This window comes from Pleuronectes platessa, chromosome 1 (assembly GCF_947347685.1).
Source record: "Pleuronectes platessa chromosome 1, fPlePla1.1, whole genome shotgun sequence".
In the NCBI taxonomy this organism is placed as follows: domain Eukaryota; kingdom Metazoa; phylum Chordata; class Actinopteri; order Pleuronectiformes; family Pleuronectidae; genus Pleuronectes; species Pleuronectes platessa.
The window spans coordinates 15,866,655-15,887,382 of NC_070626.1; the positions used below are offsets into that span (position 1 = coordinate 15,866,655).

General features: G+C 42.3%; 1 protein-coding gene across 1 annotated transcript; it reads right to left on the reverse strand.

The window, feature by feature from the left end:
* Nucleotides 1-328: 328 nt before the first annotated feature.
* On the reverse strand, nt 329-20,375 carry hk1 (hexokinase 1). Its single transcript, XM_053424589.1, has 21 exons — nt 19,971-20,375; nt 12,488-12,650; nt 8,753-8,901; nt 8,535-8,654; nt 8,163-8,258; nt 7,928-8,027; nt 7,638-7,821; nt 6,854-7,009; nt 6,627-6,714; nt 6,274-6,419; nt 5,864-6,056; nt 5,649-5,760; nt 5,356-5,504; nt 4,705-4,824; nt 4,516-4,611; nt 4,322-4,421; nt 4,045-4,228; nt 3,764-3,919; nt 3,427-3,514; nt 2,814-2,959; nt 329-2,182 (listed from the first exon to the last, which is right to left on the reverse strand). Exons 1-21 carry the CDS (start codon nt 20,031-20,033, stop codon nt 2,035-2,037), a joined length of 2,757 nt encoding a protein of 918 aa, XP_053280564.1. The 5' UTR covers nt 20,034-20,375; the 3' UTR covers nt 329-2,034.
* Nucleotides 20,376-20,728: the final 353 nt, after the last annotated feature.

Genomic DNA, 20,728 nt, shown 5'->3' on the forward strand with positions numbered 1-20,728 from the left:
ACAGAGGTTTAGAGCCAGAGCAGTTTTATCAACCACATGTCAGACTAATGATTACAGACATGAGGGCTGGAGCTTATGTTCTACTTACCCCCACCAAGGAGGTTATGTTGTTGTCTGCGTTTCTCTGTTTGGTTGATTGTTAGCAAAATTACACAAAACATGCTGATATATGCGAGTGTGTGAAATTGGGTTTCATAAGTAGACTGTCGGGCCTTGGCGGAGAGAGGCACTATAAAAGAGTTCTAGTTGAACTTACAAACACAGTTACCAAACAGAAAGCATACATGTATAAGTGCTGATTCTCTGGTGCAAAGAACCACAAAATCGGTTTGACACAGGTTTGTTTTTATTTAATGACTGGTTGACTGACAGTGTTGAACAGTTAGTCCAGGCTTTGTGAACAGAGGCAAAGAGATTAAAGTGTGTGTGTGTGTGTGTGTGTGTGTGTGTGTGTGTGTGTGTGTGTGTGTGTGTGTGTGTGTGTGTGTGTGTGAAGGCAGGGTAGCTCAGGACCTACCGGAGAGGCTGACCTCTAACTACAAAGTATATTCAAATTGAACCAGCAGTTATATTGCTTTCAGTTATTGTAAGTATTAGCTTCAGGTCAAACTGGAGCCAACTTTCCCCACAAGCCAGAATTTGAACTGTAGTCCGGAGTATCTTTATGTGAGATTTAAAATTCAACCAGCCTACACTAAAAAATCAAATGAGCCCATCTCTCAAAGAGCTTCATATGTAGCAGTAACTTGTCTGATTAATGACTTTTATGAAAGAGAAAAATAAATATTGAATTTGTAAGAGCTCTGCTAATTGAATGAGCCACACAGTAGTTTCATTAAAACACCCTCCTGACTTGTAGGAGCATATGGCAAACCGGGAGTGAGTGACGGTGCTTTATTCCCAGAATGTTTAAAATCCCCTAAAAGTTTCACCATTGAACTGTTCTTGTCATACACAGATTGTCCGTTGTTGTTCCTCTGGCATCTGTGTAAGCACCTCGTTCCTGTTTTTATGGCTGGTGAGCCATCGCCGCGCTGAAGAGCCAGTACTTCTTAAAGCGAATGATCAACAGCTGCGATTAGTACCAACAAAAGCATTTCTACATGGTAAAATACAAGAGCTCTTTGGACATAATTTACAGTAGAATACATTAAAGAGGATTAATGCTTTCAATTAGGACAAATGTGCACACTCAGCAAGTACGCGACACCTCTTAGGTTCCTGTCCTTACAGGACAGGTACCGTCCGAGGGCGCTGGCGAGGACAATGGCTTCCTTTATGTGCATCATTATTGCAACAGTAACATTTTTCAACACATCCCAATATAAAAATAAAATAAATAGCATCAAGGTATGTATAACATATTGTCTTATATCTGGGTAAAGACATTCGAATCTTTAAAGCCAAAAAATATTCCCTTTCATCTCATTACACATTTATATATCAGCTCATATGCCTTTTTACAGTGTGTGAGTGGCCGACAGCAGACACACGTTGGTGACTTTGGTCTCAAACAGTGTTTTTATATCCCGGCAGCGAACTGAAGAAGGAGTTAAGTTTTTTTCCTTTTCTACTGCGACTGTTGTGCTCGATGTATTGCAACAGATATTGTTACCAGAAGTTATCAGAGGAATCCTCCAGATGGCGACAGAGGAGCATTACGGGAGTGTGCAAAGTATTTTTCTTTCTGCCCTACATTCTCAAGAGTTGAATGTGCGTGTTTTATCTACGTGATTTTAACCTCAGAAAAGCAAAATCTTAAAAGTTTGTGTATCGTTACAATCATAAACAATCTAACTACCACATAGTGCCCGAGGCTCTGCTACTTTACACAGTGGAGGAAAGCTATCTCCTTCTCGCCCTGACACGCGGACAGACTAAAGCAGCTACTGGAGCGTGATACATTGAATGGACGGGTTTCATTTGGGAGGGAAAAGGAGACAATGGATGAGAGAAAGAGTTAAAGACTGTGGAGGTGGGAGGGGGGGGGGGGGGGAGTGGGGGATATAACAGTGAGACATGAGGAGATCTTTTCTATTTGCTGTTCAGCTCTTGTCTCAGCCGGCAGCCCACAGCTGTGATGAGGGCAGCTCCTTTCCCGCTTCCATCCTCAGACAGCAGGAAGTTGACGTTACACTGGGGAGCCAGCTCATTCACTGTCTGGTGCATGATCTGGGAAAAACTGGACAAAGACAAAAGATTTGTTGTGATGTAATACAGTGAGGTGAAACATCCATACATCATCTATACCACTTATCCTCTGAGGGAGCTTGACATTGCGCGAGAGGCGGGATACACCCTGGACAAGTAGCCAGCGATTCGCATAGAGACATATGGAGTAAAACATAACTGAGCTCTCTGGTCAGAATATAGGACGTCATTAGTTTCTAATGATTTTGTCATTGAATGACCTAAATCAGTTCAATTATTTTGATAAATAATGTTTCATCAATGAAGCTTTTGAGCAGATTGCCTAGAAAACAGGTTGAGTAGTTATGTCTGGTCTTGGGCAACACCTCATATTTTATTGGAACATAACTAAAGCATGACTCAACACGATCAAGATGCAGCAAAGCACGACACGTCATTTCTGCTGAGGGAATATAGTGAAATGACTTTTTCTATACGTGCTATGAACTGTTTCACTGTTTCACTGATCATAACATGATCATGTGGCTTTTTATGGCTTTTTGTATTTCTTGAAAATAAACCATAGGTTGCTTAAATGACCATGTCATTCAATTAAAATCGAATGGAGTTTAAAGGACAGTCGATCATTTTTGTAAGAATAGTTACTGAGGAATTTCACTTACTGTGGGTGTAGTTTGTAGAGTGTCCCATCCACCCCTACAGTGATCTTGAGATGGTCCAGTCCTCGGTTCTCTCTGATCTTGTCCACCACTGCAGCCATTCCTGCCCCGCATATCTGAGCTGCACGATGAGACACTACTCCACACACCTACCAATGACAAACCATTAGCATTATTGCAACAGTTAACTAACTGTACATGCCACAGTTTACTGAGCCAGAACTCACGTTCACAAAAATAAATATAACTCAAAAGGTATTTTCCTGTTGGTCACATTTGCCTCGCTGTCTTTCACAAAGTACACCTGATAACAGGGTATTGTGGGGCTCAGGCTCTCTCATAGTGTTCATGAACCAGTGTACACACTTAGTTACCATGGTATTAGGTACACAAAGCTCAGACTAACACAGTCTAGAACAGCTCTGCAATAGAGTCAATATTCTCCCCAAACACCTTGTGTGGTGCAAAAATGGTCACGAGATAGTGTTGATAACTGCAACTGGCGTATTATCAAGAGTTGAGCATGAGACCTCATTAACATGCATGTAACGTTTGATTGTGTCCAAATTTGAAAAACATTTAAACATGTCTTCTACTTTTTCTCGCTGTATTTTACCTCTTTGACGATGATACTGTCATCACAGGAGCTGTCTAGTCCTAAGTGTTGCAGGATGGATCTGACCTGCAGCAATGCCAGTCTGTCACTGGAGACAGACAAAGAGACACACACACACACACACAGACAATGAGTTGGATCACAAAAACGCTTATACATCTTTAAGTGCTGTTAACTTCAGTGAGCCAAAACAGAAGATAAAGATGCTGTTCTCTAATGGGAGTGCAGACTACAATCAATGGAGACAGAAGTCAAGAATACTTCCGATCAACTCCATGAGTAATGCATTGTCACTCGACACAAACACAAAACAAACAATGGGCCCATTTTTTTGTACCTCTCTATCTGAGAGAGGAACTTTGTTTCAAAGATGCCTCTGGTCTTCAGTGTCTCAGAAATCTGTCCTCTGAACAGGAATCCTTTCTTGGTCATGTCGATGAGGATGTTTCGCACAATTTCACCGAGGTACATGCCGCTACACATTTTCTCATATCTGTAAAACACATTGGGGGGAAGAAATACATATGAATAGACATATAAACACTGGAAACCGTTTATATTATAAGGATATGAGTGCAGAAGGTAAAGGGTTTCTATGTGTGCGTGTCGGAGGTTAACCTTTGTTTGCCCGGGTTGAGCGAGAGGTCATCCACAGTGCGGTCATACTCTGTCCTGATGTCGTCAAGGCATCCGTTGTCTCCGAAACCCCCCCACTCCATGTTGACACACATCTGTCCCTCATCTCCCTCGACCGTCTCGATGTTCCTCATCTCCTCCATGTAACACGCGTTACTCCCGGTGCCTGTGATCAGACGGTCCAGTCACATTAGATGTACAGAGCACAGAAAAGTGAATATTCATATTTAAAAAAAATTAAAATTTGTTATAGACTAACCAGCAATGAGTCCGATCTCACAGGTGGATTCTTCGTAGGCACAAGTCATCATCGTTCCCACGGTATCGTTCACCACAGCCACAACATCCAGGTCAAACTCCTGCAGAGAGAACACATGAGGTGATGCAAACATTACAGTTTAAGACAGCACCATGTTCAACGGCCGGACGATGAAGATGCTCCTCATATTCTACCTCTCTCCTCTTGATGGCCTCCCTCAAGAGTCCCACCACATCCTCTCCTTCACAGTCTGTCGCCTTGAAGCCTTTGGTCCATGTCACCAGGATGCCCTGCAAACACGCACAAGGGGAAATGGTCACGTCTTGCATCGGATGCTTTTCTGTCTTTGGCCAAGCTAGAGGAAGGAAGCAGACTTCACTCACAGCGTCGAGGCTGGTCTGTCTGCAGGGGAACGAGAAGGTGAAGCCCAGAGGAAGACGAGTGTTCTTCATCCCCATGTAGTCCAGGAAATCACTGATGCACTGCACAATGTGATCGAACAACTGGAAGAAAGAGGAGGCTTTGATGATGATAATTGTTTAACACATTTGTCACAACCTTGACTATCAGCTGTTTATCCTGATTTGGGGTGGAGATGTACAGGGAAACGTGTGACATCACCAAAACACATACATGTATATGAATAAATGTAATAAAAGGAGCATTTTTTAAACATATACAACACATGCTCTGAAGGAGACGGAGTAACAGGTGGAGGAGGGAACAGGCCAAAAAGTCACAGACAGGATTAGCCTGCCCTAAGCCACTGCACAAGTTCAAATCCACGTTTCCATAGACTCTCAACTCAATGCTGATCTTGAACGCTCAACCTATTTACCCGTTTAACTCTAACCTTCTATTTTCTTACCTGTAAGTCAACAAGCTTAGCTACCTCACCACCCTAAACTTCTCATTACCCCCGAGGTAACATGAGGTAAAGTTCAAAGCTTTCCTCCCGCATGTCCGACTTTCTTTCTTCTGTTCAGTTTGTGTTCTTTTTCACAGTTTACATGGATTATGGATTATTCTCTCACCTCCTCTCCTGTGCCCTGCATCACCTCCAGAGGGATGGCGTAAATCTTGTTGTGCATCTCCACCGTTCTCCTCTTGCCAGAACGAATCTTGACCAACAGAACCCTGAAGTTGGTTCCTCCCAAATCCAAAGCCAGGAAGTCACCATGCTCTGGATAATGTGAGAGGCAGAGAAAAAGACAGAGATGCAGAGATATTTAGTGACTTAATATTCCAAAACAAAAACACACGTGTGTAGTCACAGTTGTGTGTGTGTGTTTGAGAGTGTGTGTGTGTGTGTGTGTGTGTGTGTCACCTGTGCCATCGGGAGTGCTCTGTACGAAGGTCGGCAGCATTTTGACCGTTGCAGAGTCCTGAGTGCTCTTGGAAAGGCCATTTTGGATCTCTGTCCTCATTCGTTTCTTTACCTGTAGAGATATCAAGACAATTTCAATTGGTGAGTAAGACACAGTGAAGGATGCAGCCCTACAGACGCAGACACACACACTACAGTCTCTCTCCCTCGCTCACCTCCAACAACTGTTCATTCGTCAGGCGGAATTCGGCCAGCGTTTCGGTGATCTGTCGTGATTGGTCGGCGAGTCTGTAGGCCACAGCTGTCACCATGGCAGCCCCCTTTCCACTGCCGCTCTCGGACAATAGGAATCGGATGTCAGAGTCCGGCATCAAACGACGGACTGTCTTGTGGAGACGGCGGGCGTACCTGAGGTAGGTGTAGAGAAGAGGAGCTGAAGTTATAACAGCTCATACAGACTGGTAACAAACAACATAATGTAGTTTTTAACCAACTGACAGCAGTTCTCAGTGATCTTGGTGGGGAAATGAAAAGCAATAATGAGATGCATGATGAAAAGAGAAATCAAACTAATTAAAACAGTGCAGACAAATTTATAAATTTTCTATATGTTGCCTTCACTCACTGTGGGTGCATCTTGTAGAGCGACCCGTCGATGCCTACGGTGGTTCGAAGTCGTGCCACACCTTTGTTTTCCTTTAGCCTCATTAGGATGGCGGCCAGCGTTGCAGCTATAAGGTTGGCCGAGCGGAAAGACACAATGGTGCAAACCTGAAGGAAGAGGAGAGGTGAGAAAGTCAGGCAGCATATTTACACTTTACAAACTGCAGAAAAAGACAACTCATAGGTTAAAGTTTGTTTGTTTTTTAAGCACAACATGCTAAGATATGATAGCTGTCTGGTACTAAAAATTTCCTTGTGATACTTAAATAAAAAAAAAATGCTTTAAAAAGTGTGTTGTCTTGCAGCAGTACGTACATGCTGCACAGCGATACAGTCCTCATTTGACGGCTCCACACCAAGTTTGGTTAAAATCTCTCTGGCTTTGCTCAGTCCTTCCTTACTCCTAAACAGGACACACACACACACACACACATAGAGGGACACTATCACTGACGAGCAACTGATACGATTACATTTTGAATGATTTTTAGAAGTAATTGATGAAGCAGGTTTGTTTAAAATGTTTGTAACTGTTGACTTACTTCTCTATGGCTGAGACGTGTTTGGTCTCGAACGTCTCTTTAGTGAGCAGCTCAGGGGTGATCCTCCCCTCGAACAGCAGACCCTCTCTGGCCATCTTCACCAGAATGAGCCGCACCAGCTCCCCCATGTACATACCACTGACCATCTTCTCAAATCTACAGCAAAGCAAGATCGAAGAGAACGGAGTGAAACAGACATAAAGACAACTCTAAGGTTAATGATTTTTACGACAGATGGTTAAAGACGTCACTATTGGTGTTTTTAGCAGTAGAAGTAGGAGTGACTACTTCAGCTGCAGTTGTAGCATCAATGCAGTTCTTTCTCTCACGGGGGAACTTTTATTTTACTCTTTGGTCTGTGTACCTGTCACTCTGAATATGTTTTGCATAAGAGTGACCTTCGTGGGTGTGCACATGCAGCCGGCACATGCGTCATAGATTGAACTATTTCTGTTGGAAACAAACGACGTCATATGACATCACGCAGACTTTGGACTTTTTCATTTTGCAGAACTTTTTAATACATGAAAAAACCTAAAACACACTAAAGATAAATAGTATAAAAATAGTATAATATGTCTCCTTAAAGAACTTAAACTTGAATTTAGTTTGATCTTCATTTTAAAATATAAATGAAAAAATATTTTCTAAATAACGTTAACACGAGCAGCGGCTGAGAAACTGACAGCGAATCATCTGTTCATGTGTTTCCACTGCATCTTAAAAATAGTTCTTGATGATCTCAGGCATGAATGAGGCTCTGATTGTTTTTGTTTTGACTTACAGCTGTTTGCCCGGGTTGAGAGAGCCTCGGTCTATCTCTCTGTCAAACTCGGTCCTGATGTCTTCCAGTCTGCCGTCGTCTCCGAACGCCCCCCACTCAGTGTTCACACACATCCTGCCCTCGTCTCCCTCCACCTGGTGGATGTGGCGCAGCTCCTCCATGTAGCACGCATTGGTGCCTGTGCCTACAAACACACAAATACATTCAGCACCACAGCTTTTATTGTACTTGTTTTATTGTACTACTAAATAGTTTTATTGTACTGTTTAAGTACACATCGTTTTTAGTACCGATGATGATGCCGACTTCACAGCGTTGATCATCGAAGCCACAGGTCATCATCGTTCCAACTGTATCGTTTACCACGGCCATGATGTCAGCCTCATAGTCCTGAAATTATAAACACACACACATAAAGGAGAACTATTATTAAAATGTTCTAAAATCTGTGGATCCAAGTTTGAATTAAACCAAATTCATGAGGATAAAATGAATTGTTGATTGAGACGACGACAGGAGACTCACCCCTCGTTTCTTAATGGCTTTGGTGAGCAGCTTGACAACATCCATCCCCTCCACGCCACCTGCCTTGAAACGCTTTGTCCATGTTATCAGATAGCCCTGCAGGCGAACAGAGAGAGAAACGTAACACAGTGATTCTATCATTCATGGAGACATGGTTTCGTGTGGCACATACAAGTCACTGTGAACTCTGAGGCAACTAAAAGTGTAAACTGGCTTTTTGGCAATCCTCCGATATTTGGATTCAGTAGTGCGTCCTAAATAAGTCAACTACACAGCAAAGTATGTATAAGATATTGATATATGCATAAGCAAGAAAGTTAAATCTGGCTGCAGCTTGACAACCTTGATTGGCTGATGAATGTGATGCGTTACCTCATCTAGTTTGGTCTGCTGGCAGGGGAAGGAGAAGGTGAAACCCACTGGGAGTTTCTTATCTTTGATGTGTTGTTTTTCCATGAAGTCACCGAGACATTCTGCCACATGGTCGAACAGCTGGAAGAGAGAGGGAGGGGCGTCTCAGGTTGAGCTTGAGCAAGACTGTGTGTGTGTGTTTGTGTGTGTATGTGTGTGTGGGGGGGATATGAACCTACCCTCGTTCCACTTCCATGAATGATGTCCTCTGGTGTGTCGTAGATTTGACTCTCCATCAGAACTGTCTGTTTCTTCTCGTGGCTCACTTTGACGCGGAGGATCCGGAAGTTGCTGCCTCCCAGGTCCAACGCAATGAAGTCACCTTTCTCTGTTGAGACAGACAGAAGAAAGAGAGGGGGAGAAATGTCATCTTGCAGTTCCGTGGCTATAGATTTATACATCTGTGGCAGATATATTCCCTTCTATTCACTGTAAGGGCCAATGTTTGCACACAGATAATAACGACAGCTTAGAATTCAACAGGAAGACATGCATTATAGGTACATCTTCCTCCTGTTAGCTTAGCAAACAAATAGAGATCTCAGTATCACTCTACAGTGTCACACTATAAGAGACATGGAAAATAAGTTTGTAGATGACATCTTAAAACTCCTCCAACTACAATAAAGCAAAATAAGTAAATAAATACCTAGTAATGTATGTTTGCAGTCTAACATTATATTTCTATTCCAATTATTATTTGTAGAGCCCATATTCCCAAATAAAAATTTGCCTCATGGGGTTTATCAATCTGTACAAGGTGTAACATCCTTAAACCTCCACTAGGGTGAGACAAAACGTCCTAAAAAGTAAAAACCTTTATAGCAGGAAAGAGAAACACACAAAAACTTCAGAGAGAGTCACGAGTGAAGGGTTTCTCTCCAAGGACAGAGAGAAGTGCAGTAGATGTCACATGTGACGGAGCACATCAACAAAATAGATACAAATGGAAAGGTGCATACATTTCATTATAGGCCTTCTTATAGGATGCGTTTCTTTGTGTGTGTATGTGTGTGTGTGTGGTTTGCTTGACTCTATTCTGTCCTGCAACTTCCTGTATAGTATTGGTTAATGGTTGCAAAAAAAAAAACCTGCATCATAATCTCTAAGGAAACACTTTGGTGTCTTTACTCATTTTAAATCCCATAAAAATCTGGTATAGATTTAATATTCAACACGCTCTCCTGACAATAAGAAGGGATTATATTTCGGTCTGAATCGGATCATGGGTTTTTCATGAGATTAACATCAATAGTGTTTCAGTGTGTATCATAAGTGATTAATAACAGGACTTGTGTTGCGTATTGACCATTGATATGAGGTGATACCGTCTGCTTCCTTCCTCTAACTCCTGCTTTACAGCTTTTACTCCCTGGTGAATTCGTACAAACTGTAACCTTCACCTCGACTTCACATTTAGAAAGTACTGACAACATGTCTCACTAGGTCAGAAGGTTCTTGGTGCTGCTGCACACACACACACACACACACACACACACACACACACACACACACACACACACACACACACACACACACACACACACACACACACACACACACACACACACACACACACACACACACACACACACACACACACACACACACACACACACACAGACACAGACAGAGAGTAAAGAACCCACTGATTAGTATAACAAACTTAGCTAGAGCCGTTGTTTACCCACTTCTCAAAGACTACAGGCAACAATTATTACAGATAATGATTTAAAATGTCAAAATGCTACGTTGTGTATTACTCAGAGTAAAGGTTCAATGGAGATTACAAAAACGTTGTGTAGTAATTTCAGATTATTGCGATCCTGTGCTGGAACATTTTGTGCAGATGAGGAATGCAAGGTCAGGTCTGTGTAGCTCACTTGGGTCAGAGTGACTGATAATTTGTCTGACAGGAATGTGAATTCAGTGAAGACAACCTGTCAAATCTCTGTTGGTAACTGTGACCAGAGGGGAGTGAGCCATGGATTAATGAGTTCCTTTTTTATGGCTGTGCAGAGTTATTTTATATAATAGACATGTTGCAGTGGCTCACAGTGAAAAGATCAGGTGAACAACACCCCAGGCTAATTTCTGCCCTCTCTAAGTCAGACAGAGTAATCCCATCCCTTTGAATCTCTGCCAGTCTGTGAATCTTGTCTAATGTTGAGTAAACAAACAACACTAAGAGCAGCTCTAACAGATGAAGACTGACATGCTCAATTGCCTCTTTACTGACATGTATGTGATACTACTGTAGGTTGTATCACCTGTAGTGTGCATTTATCCATAGATACCTGCTGTATCATACAACACTAGATAGTTCAAATCGGTTCATTATCAAGGGCAGGTTGCTGCTGCTGCAGTTGGATGTATGAGGTTCAACATTTAAATAAATACTTATGTCATATAAGTCTATACAATCTGCATTGTTGTAAGGAACTTATATCTATAGTGCTGAAGGAATTTCACTTACACTGTCTTCGCTAACAATGGCAGCAGGATTTGTGTGATTACTTCTAATCTGTGTGTTGATTGTGTGTGTGTTTGTGTCCGTGTGTGTGTGTGTCTGGAAGTGTTCACGTTGTAGACTAAATTAGATTTTCTTTGAGAGGGTAATAACATCATTTCTGACAGACACCCAGTTCCACGAATGTATTATGTAACGGATATTAAAAAAAAACTTCTGACGCACATTGACGCTTAAAGGACAGAACGACTGCAGTGAATCGGTATTAGTCAGCTAGCAGCAGACAGTGACGTTAGGTACAGAGGGGCATAGATATAGTCACGTCCACATACATTTCACTGTTTTGAGCTCAAAGAAAACACAAGACATCTGATGTGCAAAGAAATAAGTAAATAAATACTGTATGGTAATTTTCTACAAGATAAACATTTTTCTGCCGGCATGGATTCAGGACCGTTTTGTTCTTAAACCAGAATAACTACATCTCTTGTCGTCATCACCAACAAGACCTTCTGCAGTGTTCAGCTCTGTTGACTCACTGCTAGACAAAACTGTGTTTGCCCTGATTCAGCTTTTTTATTTTATTTTATTTTTTTATTTTATTTTTTTTTTTCTCTCTGTACATCTTATCCTTATTTATTTATTTATTTTACTCCATTAGTTTGTCTGTTGTCATTGTCCATTTTATTTATTTATTTTCTCTTTGTCTGTGTGAATGAGTGACTGTTCTAGGGGATATAAATGAAAATGTTTGTAAATTCGTCATAAAGTTTGATATGCACTTGAAACTTCAATAAAAAATATTGTTAAAAAAAAAACTGTGTTTGCCCTGTATGACAGTGTTTACATCTGGTTCCCTCCCGAAATGATAAAGACACGCAGATCAGGTGGACACACTTATTAAATGTCAATGACGGTTTTTGACTTGTCTTCTGAAAGATGAGACGGGTTTCAACCACTATAAATAAGAAAAATACTGACTTTTTCGATCCCTCTATCCACGACAATATACATGGTGAAATATGATCTGTTATGAATAACTCTGTAGAGCTCAGTGGCTTTGATTAAAATGCATTTGATTTAGCTTCTGTAACAAAATAGTCTTTCCTCTCTGTGCTTCATCCAAATAATAAAGGTATTGATACATCAGTGTTAGACTGCATGACATTAAAGGTCAGGCGAAGACGAGACAAAAATTCTACATTTGTCCTTTTTAGTAGATCATTTCTCTTTCAAAAATTCTCCAAATTTGCATCAGAATCCAGGCCTTTATGTTTGCAAACACTGGGTTTACTGAGGTATTCTGTAGAGAGAATAAAAAAGTCTAGTGGTAGATTGTGCAGGCTGACGGTTGTGGCCTCTCGTTCAGACAGAAAAGTCAAACTGCCATCGCAGGAAGTGCTTGACCCAGTGGACTTCAGACATGAGGGCTGGAGTTGCTCACCTGAGCCGTCGGGGATCGATCGCACAAACGTAGGCAGCATCTTCAGTGCAGCGGTGGTGTTGGTGTCCCGACCCAGTCCTTTGGCCAGCTCCCTCCGGAACCGCTGCGTGATTTCCACCAACGTCTCGTCAGAGAAACGCATGGAGTACAGGTACTTATCGATCTAAAAGGAAAGATTAGACTCAAAAACTGAAGCATTAATCTTCCTAGTCCGGACAATCAATCATCCATATTAAAAATGTACACAGAGTCCATTCAAGAGAAAGGGGAAATGGTTTCAGGTGATTGAAACCCTCTCTATACACAACACTAACCCGTGAGATGGCCTATGATTAAATTAAAGTATTAGAGATTTACATATAACAAAGCCTTTATTTTGTATAAACATAAGGAGGTGAATATGACTAACTCCTTGTCCCATGATGTTTTAGTCATCCAGTGGTATAATCTACTTCCTGGTTAACTGATATAAAGCTTACCACAGGTACTGTTTAACCCAGAAATGAATCACATCCTTACAACATAGCCATTTCTAAATTTCTTTATTACAAAATTATGGAATAAAAGTCTTTGAATACAGCCAATAAAGTGAAAAGCACAGTAGCATCAGTCCTGTTTTCAAGGCCACATGCCATAGGCCATATTTGTATGAAAGTAATAAAAGTAGGGGATATACACAGGAACAAATACAGAAAAAGACAAGAAAGACATAAATTATTCTACTATGGAATATTCACAAAACCCCAGACAGGTTCTTAAATCAGTCAGTCAAAACTTCTCAGTGTGTCACACAGCAAACACCAGTCTGAGCTTTATGACCTTTTCAAGAACAGGATGTTAAACAATCCTGGTGAAGTCCATAGTTGCGTCACACAGTGTGATGAAGCAAAGAGCTGCTTTATGATTCAAGTGTGAGACAAACCCAGAGCAGAGGATTACACTCAACTGTCACGTTCATTGCGACTTGCTCTGTAAAACGGCAGTGGGGCTAAGCAGGATTAACTCCTCCAGTCGTCAGTGGCTCATAACTGGATTATCACCAGTCTGTTTCTTAACAATCAGTCCCAGAATATGTGAGGTATGTACATACAGTATGTATATGAAACATATAATACTCACTGGGTCACACAAGTTCACACACGCATGACTCATTTTTAGTATAGTACTTATAATGCTTGGGCGTGCTGTGACGCACATTATGGCCTTGTGATATCATTTTACTGGAGCTATACTCATTGTAACATGCACAGTTGGGAACTCTTCCACTTCCTGAGTAGGGGGTCACTCATTAACTTTGTTTCCTCTATTTCCTGCATTTCCTATGAGCTCTGTTATCTGCCTACTGGTTCAGGACTGTGTCAGTTGGGGTGAGAGAGTTTACAAGTAGGAATTTGCATCTGCTGGCCACAGAAATCGACTGTATAATTGAGCAAACATCTGACACTGAAGGGCAAAGCCAGCATATGGACGTGAGGCAATGATGAAGGCACTTCTGGGCTTCTTGTGGCCCGGACAAAACAGATGTGAGCCTAAAGTGGTCCAATTGTAAAATAGCAAATGTGGCCCAAATATCCCAAAACAACTGATGGCCTTCTTTGGTAAACATGTGGTGCTCTTGACGAGGTGTAATCTGGATGTGAACCTAAAGTGGCCCATTTGGTAGATGGTGAATATGGCCCGATTGCACAAAACTAATTTGGCTCCTTTGGTTGACATGTGGTATTGCTATGGCAGATTACTGGCCCAGATCTGGCAAAACAGTGGCAGACCACCATCATTCCATGCTCTATGCGAAGTGCTTTGACTAGAATGCACCGGCTATCTACCTTAATGTATAAACAACTATAGTTTGATTTTGTTTCCAGAAAGTAAATTATATAAGGTCAAATTATAACAATAAAGACGATCAAATAAATGGATATAAGTGAAATAGAACATGATAACAATGTGTTGGTGGGCGGCTGAGAAAAGAGCATGATTAGTCCTGAGGTTTTGGCTCCTGTACCTGGTCAGCCTAGATTTTATGATACAGTAGCTGGGTGTTAACAGGCAGCTGAATAATATAAACAGGCTGGGAGCCAAAATGGCTTCAGACACATACAAGAGAACAACACTGTCCAACATTCATCTACCGGTGTTACATTCCCTATATAGTGTCCACATGTGGAATGAGTCTGCCTCTGGGACAAAAGCTCATTAGCACATTTTCTGTCAGACAGGAGTCCGCAGCTGAGACCACTCACCCTCAAAGGCTCAGTAAACGACATTAGTGGTGGAAACTGCTGGAAAAGGCCATAAAAAAGGTCAACAACCCAAGTCTGTAATTTACACTGAAGTCTCGTCTGTGATTTGAAGAGACATGTCGGTGCCTGAAAACTCCTCATGAAGCTACTGTCAGTCCTCAGGCCCTGTTATTTCTATTGCAAAGTTAACACTTCCCCTACACAACACAAACACCTTACAATCTTCCTTTTAAACACTTAAAAGGAAAATTATTATCATTACTATGATGGTTGTTAGTCACCTGGATAGTGTGCCGCAACATGAAGGTGCATTTTTTATATATTTTTTAAAACTTTGCCATGTATTAGCCAAACCAATAACTGCTTTAGATTTGTCTTACACCAGGCGTGCATTGGTTTATATAAAAGATAAAAATCGCATTCAAAACTTTGAAGACTGATTTTAACTCTTGAGTGAAGTTCGAGCACATGAGAAACATTTTACAGGGTTTTACACCTCCTCACTGTGCTTGCAAAATGCATAATAATGAAATCGCGGATATTGTACTTTTTGCTATTGATTGAAATTATATTGCAGAAATTCTTGATATCGTTTGAAACTATGCACAAACTAAATGTCTTGGTAAATAATATACGTCCATGTAGGTATGCAGATACATAAGAAGAGTTACCCCGAAATTCTGATTATGCCTTATCAGCATGGAACAAAAAAACTCAGTCTAAAGTATTTGAATGCATTTAAAAGTCAGCCTGTTTTCCTAACATCCTGTAGCTTTGTCCTCATGTGACATTGTGTCCTTATGGTAAAACAGCTTGCAAACAAAAACAAAGAGGTCGTTGAGTGTTATGTGTATTTATGAGGAATCAAAAGCAGATTTGAATGAGAGGTATTTCCCCACAAACGTCTACTTGAATGTTTCCAAAAACAACATCCCTTACAGAATGTAAAAGTGACAATCATTAAAGTTTATGACTGAATAATGTAGTGGAAACATGGCTCTGTAGTGAAAACAGTTGAGCTCCTCTTTTAATGAAACCGTATTCAAGTTGTATTAACACGGAGACAAACTAATTATGTTAGTGTCAAATTGTTGCTGGTGAATCTACTGGCAATCAATTCTCTGTGTAATTCATTGATAAAGGACAGTGGTGTCTGTGGCTGCTTCCATCCACCTCTTCTCCAACTCTTCTGACTCTGCATTATTTAACAGAATCGGTTAAATCACATGTTCCAGCTGGACCTTCATTCAAAGCAGCAACATCCAAACTTTATTTTTGCAATTCAGAAAACCAAGAACATCCCTCAGTACAGCGCATACCTCTGCAACAAATTCCACAAACTAATACACACAGACATCCGCCTAAAATGCTTGATTTATTTCATGAAGATCCATTCATTTCTTAATCCTGAATTCGCCCCCTGATCTGGATCCTCACCAAAATTCTATTGGTTCTTCCTTTACCCATCCTTTTGTGGAAATCGGTTCATTTATTTTTTGCGTAGTCTTGCTTGCAAACAAACAAACCAGTAGACAAATGGACGGGGGGGGGGGGGGGATAACATCATCTCCTTGGTGAAGGTCATAACACTACTTTCACCTCTGCAGGACACACCACCTGTGTTCTGAGTCGAGTGCGGATCATGCACGTCATGCTGTGTCAGCTGATGTAAACAGATCCATTCTGTTTGGGTGCCTCGATACACAGTGATCCATTGAAATTGATAACACATCCTACAGCAGCACAGCACTGCTGCTCCCTATCCCCCTCTGCTCACCACCAGCCTCCTCCTCTTCTGCACTGAATCAATGCTGATGACGGAAACTGTGCTGCATCATTTGTTTAACATACATAACTGCTGACTTTATAAGTTTATATAAAGTGTATGTGTCCACTCAGCTAACTTGGATTCTTATTCAAATTGCTTAGTTAAAATAAGAATGATTTCCTCATTAGCCTACTGAAGGAGGATGAGTTCTTAGTTCTTAGCTTGGTTTGAATAACAATGTGCCACTGCCTGGATACAAAGGGGGGGGGATTAACAGCAGACATTGTTCTCCACAACAAACTAAGATAAATCCACTGAGCCCCTGACGACACTCAGTTCATGCCGCAGGGTAGAAAAAAACATCACTGTATTATGACTCAGCACTCTGCAGATAGAAACCATGTCTAAGCACTTTATGGGAGCAGAGCATGTCTGCACCTCACTCAGCTCAGATACATATATCTGCTGTAGGTTTTATTACTCACATGAATACAGACAAAAAACAAATGATTTGTCCACATTTTTCACATATAACTTTATATCATCAGCTCGGGATGGTTCGGAGTTGGTTTAACTTTTTAATGACCAAATTTCTTTTCCATGGGCCAGAGTCAACACCAAGCCCTCGTCATCACATCCCTGTATACATTACTCATACGTCTCTGATTACCCAGCAACACCGTCGCAGACTTCAAGCACAATATCAACAATGGCGGACTACAGCTTCTCTTTTCAAGTGACAGACTCCTCCACAGACCACTGCTGATTCACTTTCTCAGCCGTATTTAAAAGTAATCGCCTTTGCTTCTTTAAATGGAGGTCACAATAATTTGGTCCAGCCCCAGCTCTTTCTTCTAAACCAGTGTTGGGGATGCAGTTGAACCGTCTTTTTCTGGCAAAGAACCAGTTTGTTTGCTATTGAAACACAAAGAGTTGATTCTAGATTAGATACTGGCTCCAAACCGGTCCTTAAACGGCCTTAGTGAAAAAGGTCTCAATATGTTAGTATATATATATAATTAAGTGAAGAAAACATCCACCCCCTGATCCAGATCCGCACATAATATAACAAATTCTTCCCTGACCCATACCACACACTTCCACCGAGTTTCATGGAAATCCACTCAGTGGTTTTTGTGTATTCTTCATTAAAAATAAACTAACCAACAAACAGACTGGGGTGAAAGCATCTCCTTAGGCAATTGAATTATATCATTTTTGGCCCAAAAAAGGATTTTCTACTTTTTCCAGTAATGTTGAGCAAAGTAAGGTTCCCCAGTGAGGAGACATGAGGCCCCTCTCGCCTGCACGCACGAGTCAGTCGAGGCCACCTTTTCCCCAAAACACACCTCTGACACACAACTTTCTCTGACACCAGCAGCAGCCGCATGGTTTGAGTTTCAGGAAGAGATCACACCCTCTGCCTCTCCTTCCCTCCCTCCCTCCTTTTTCCTTGTCCCTCTGGCTCCTTCTCCTTTCTGTTCGCATTCCACCTCTAAACAATGCCCCACTCTCCTTGTCACTGCGAGGTGATGCAGGGGGACGCACCGAAACCCGACTCCTCTGTGTGTGTGTACATGTGCACACGCACGGCCTCGCCATGTGGAAAAATACTGTCCTCTACACTGCCCTCTCCTGCACCTTCCTTCTTATACCGTATGCACACGCAGACACACACACACACACACACACACACACACACACACACACACACACACACACACACACACACACACACACACACACACACACACACACACACACACACACACACACACACACACACACACACACACACACACACACACACACACACACACACACACACACACACACACACACACACACACACACACACACACACACTAAAACACTGCTCTGGATTCAGACTAACCACCCACAGTGTATCAAGGACCTGGCCAAGGACAGTGCAGTGGATTGAGAGGAGACGCACTCAGCTGACTGAGGCGCTTTGACAACTGCAGATTCCAGCCGAGGTCGTGACTAAATCCGCTGAACACTTCACTCGTCACAGCTTGAAACCTGCTCCGTGTGTTGGAAATTGTTTGTAGAGTACTAGACTAAAACCTGCTTTTTGAAAAAGCCACACAGTAGGTACACACCTGGCCCTGTGTGTATGAATGTGTGTGTGTGGGCGTATTTGTGTATAAGCCTTCTCCTCCTGACACCTATGGTCACATGGCTCAAAGCTGGCCTATTTTAGGGAGAGAAAGACAGCGGGAGTGAGGAGGGAGGTAGATGTGTGTAGCATTACATCAGATCCTTGCAGCTGAGAGATGTATTTCCTCTTAACAGATTGTGACATTGGCATAGCAAGCACAGCTGGGACCGACACTTTTGTGTGTCTCAGTGTGCGATTAAAGAGTTCACCATGTAAATCAGAGAGCGGAGAAGGACAGGGGGAAGAAAATGGAGGGAGGAAGTGTGGCAACTTTTTAATGCAGGCAGGAAAAATACCAGTGTTTGATGCATGATCTGCAGTCGGCGATGATACGTGACATCATCAGCAGGAGACCTTAAAGGGCCCCTGCATCATGTGTGAACTAAACGGAAACATGTTGAGAAATTTCCGTAGAATCATTTTAGATTCAAGCGAAATATGACGGCACTAGTGGGTCTGGAAGTGTTTTACCGTCCTCTGACTCAGTTATATTTATTTGGACGACCTTAGATTGCAGAATATGACTGTGTTTGTTGCCTGACAACAGGATTGTTACGGCACAGTGGATCGAGAGGCTGCACGAGCAGGTCTGAGTAACAGGAAAAGCTCGACTGACCCCCTCACCTCTCAGTCTGAGGGGCGCTCAAACGGGTCCAGTCAGTTTTACACCGGAGGTCTTACAGTGGGGGGTGCTCAGCTGAGGAGTCATGAAAGACTCACATTCATGGTGTTCACCTCGTGTCATTCTCCCCCCCCATTACAGGCTGAACTCAAAACTTACGGAAAAGAAGTTACACGAGTCAGGTTTGAGTTTTGGTTGAGTTCCTCTGAAGGAATTGAAGGTGTAAGTATCATTTTGACCACATCATTAAAAACTCAGTGACCCCTAAAATGACTTTTCTCCTTCATTCCAAGGTCCTCCTTCTCATCCCTCTGCTTATCAGTCTTTACATCCTCCCACTGACCGGCTTCCTTCTCCTCGCCACACCTCTCTCCAATGACACCAATCACCCGCCCCTGTGTAGTGTCTCCTTACACATCTTACTACACCAAAACTGTCACGTCCCACATCAGTGATTCGTGCAAGCGCCCTCCCCACATGATGAATCTTTTTATCACTTCCGGAAAGAGACGTCTCAACATTTCCTAATAGGTTCTGCACTGGCAAACTCTTCATGGCAAAGTTGTGGTGGTCAGCGTACGGGTAAACCCAATGACCTCTACAACACATGCTCTCCTTTTCCCTCCAACATCAGAGACAGAGGCTGATCACAAACACACATCACTCACCTTTTTAACCTGGTCATCCTTGAGTTCAGTGAAGAAGTAGGCAATTAGCTGGGCTGCAATCATTGTGCTCCTCGCTCACACACACATGCAGGCTCACTCGATCTCACACACACACACTGTGTCTCCCTGTAACACACACAGTGAGCCACAGCAAATTCCCAAAATTGTTTAAAAAATGTAAAAAAATAGATGGATCTTCTTTGACCTGGCTCTTCTCTGTGCACACACTGAGTCACACGCTGCTGGAGATATAAATATAGTCCAACGCAGTGTGGTTTAAAATAGACAGAGCAGCTTCACGTGCAGCTAAGACTCTACAGCTCTTCCTTGTCTGTGCATGTGAGTGAAGCCAGGAAGCATGAGTGAGACAGCAAGTTTAGCTGCAGTAGCCAGAGAGAGAGAGAGAGAGAGAGAGAGAGAGAGAGAGAGAGAGAGAGAGAGACAGAGAGACAGAGAGAAAGGGGAAGGGAGGGCCTGAACGTGAGTCCGGCCCACATAGTGTGAACTCATTGGCTGGTGGAGTGTGTGTGGTTTAGGCGGGGTGGGGGTGAGTGCCACATCCTCTCTACTCTTATTGGCTGGTCAGCTGATGCCTGGGGGCAAACCCAGTGATGGAGGAGGAAGAGGAAGAGGAGAACAGAAAGGGGGCTGCCTAATTACAAGCATGGAGGAGAAGCAGGGAGGGACATACAGTATTACAGAAAGAATAAGAAAAGTGAGGTGAGGAGGTTTTTTACTGTTTCAAGGTTATAAAGTTA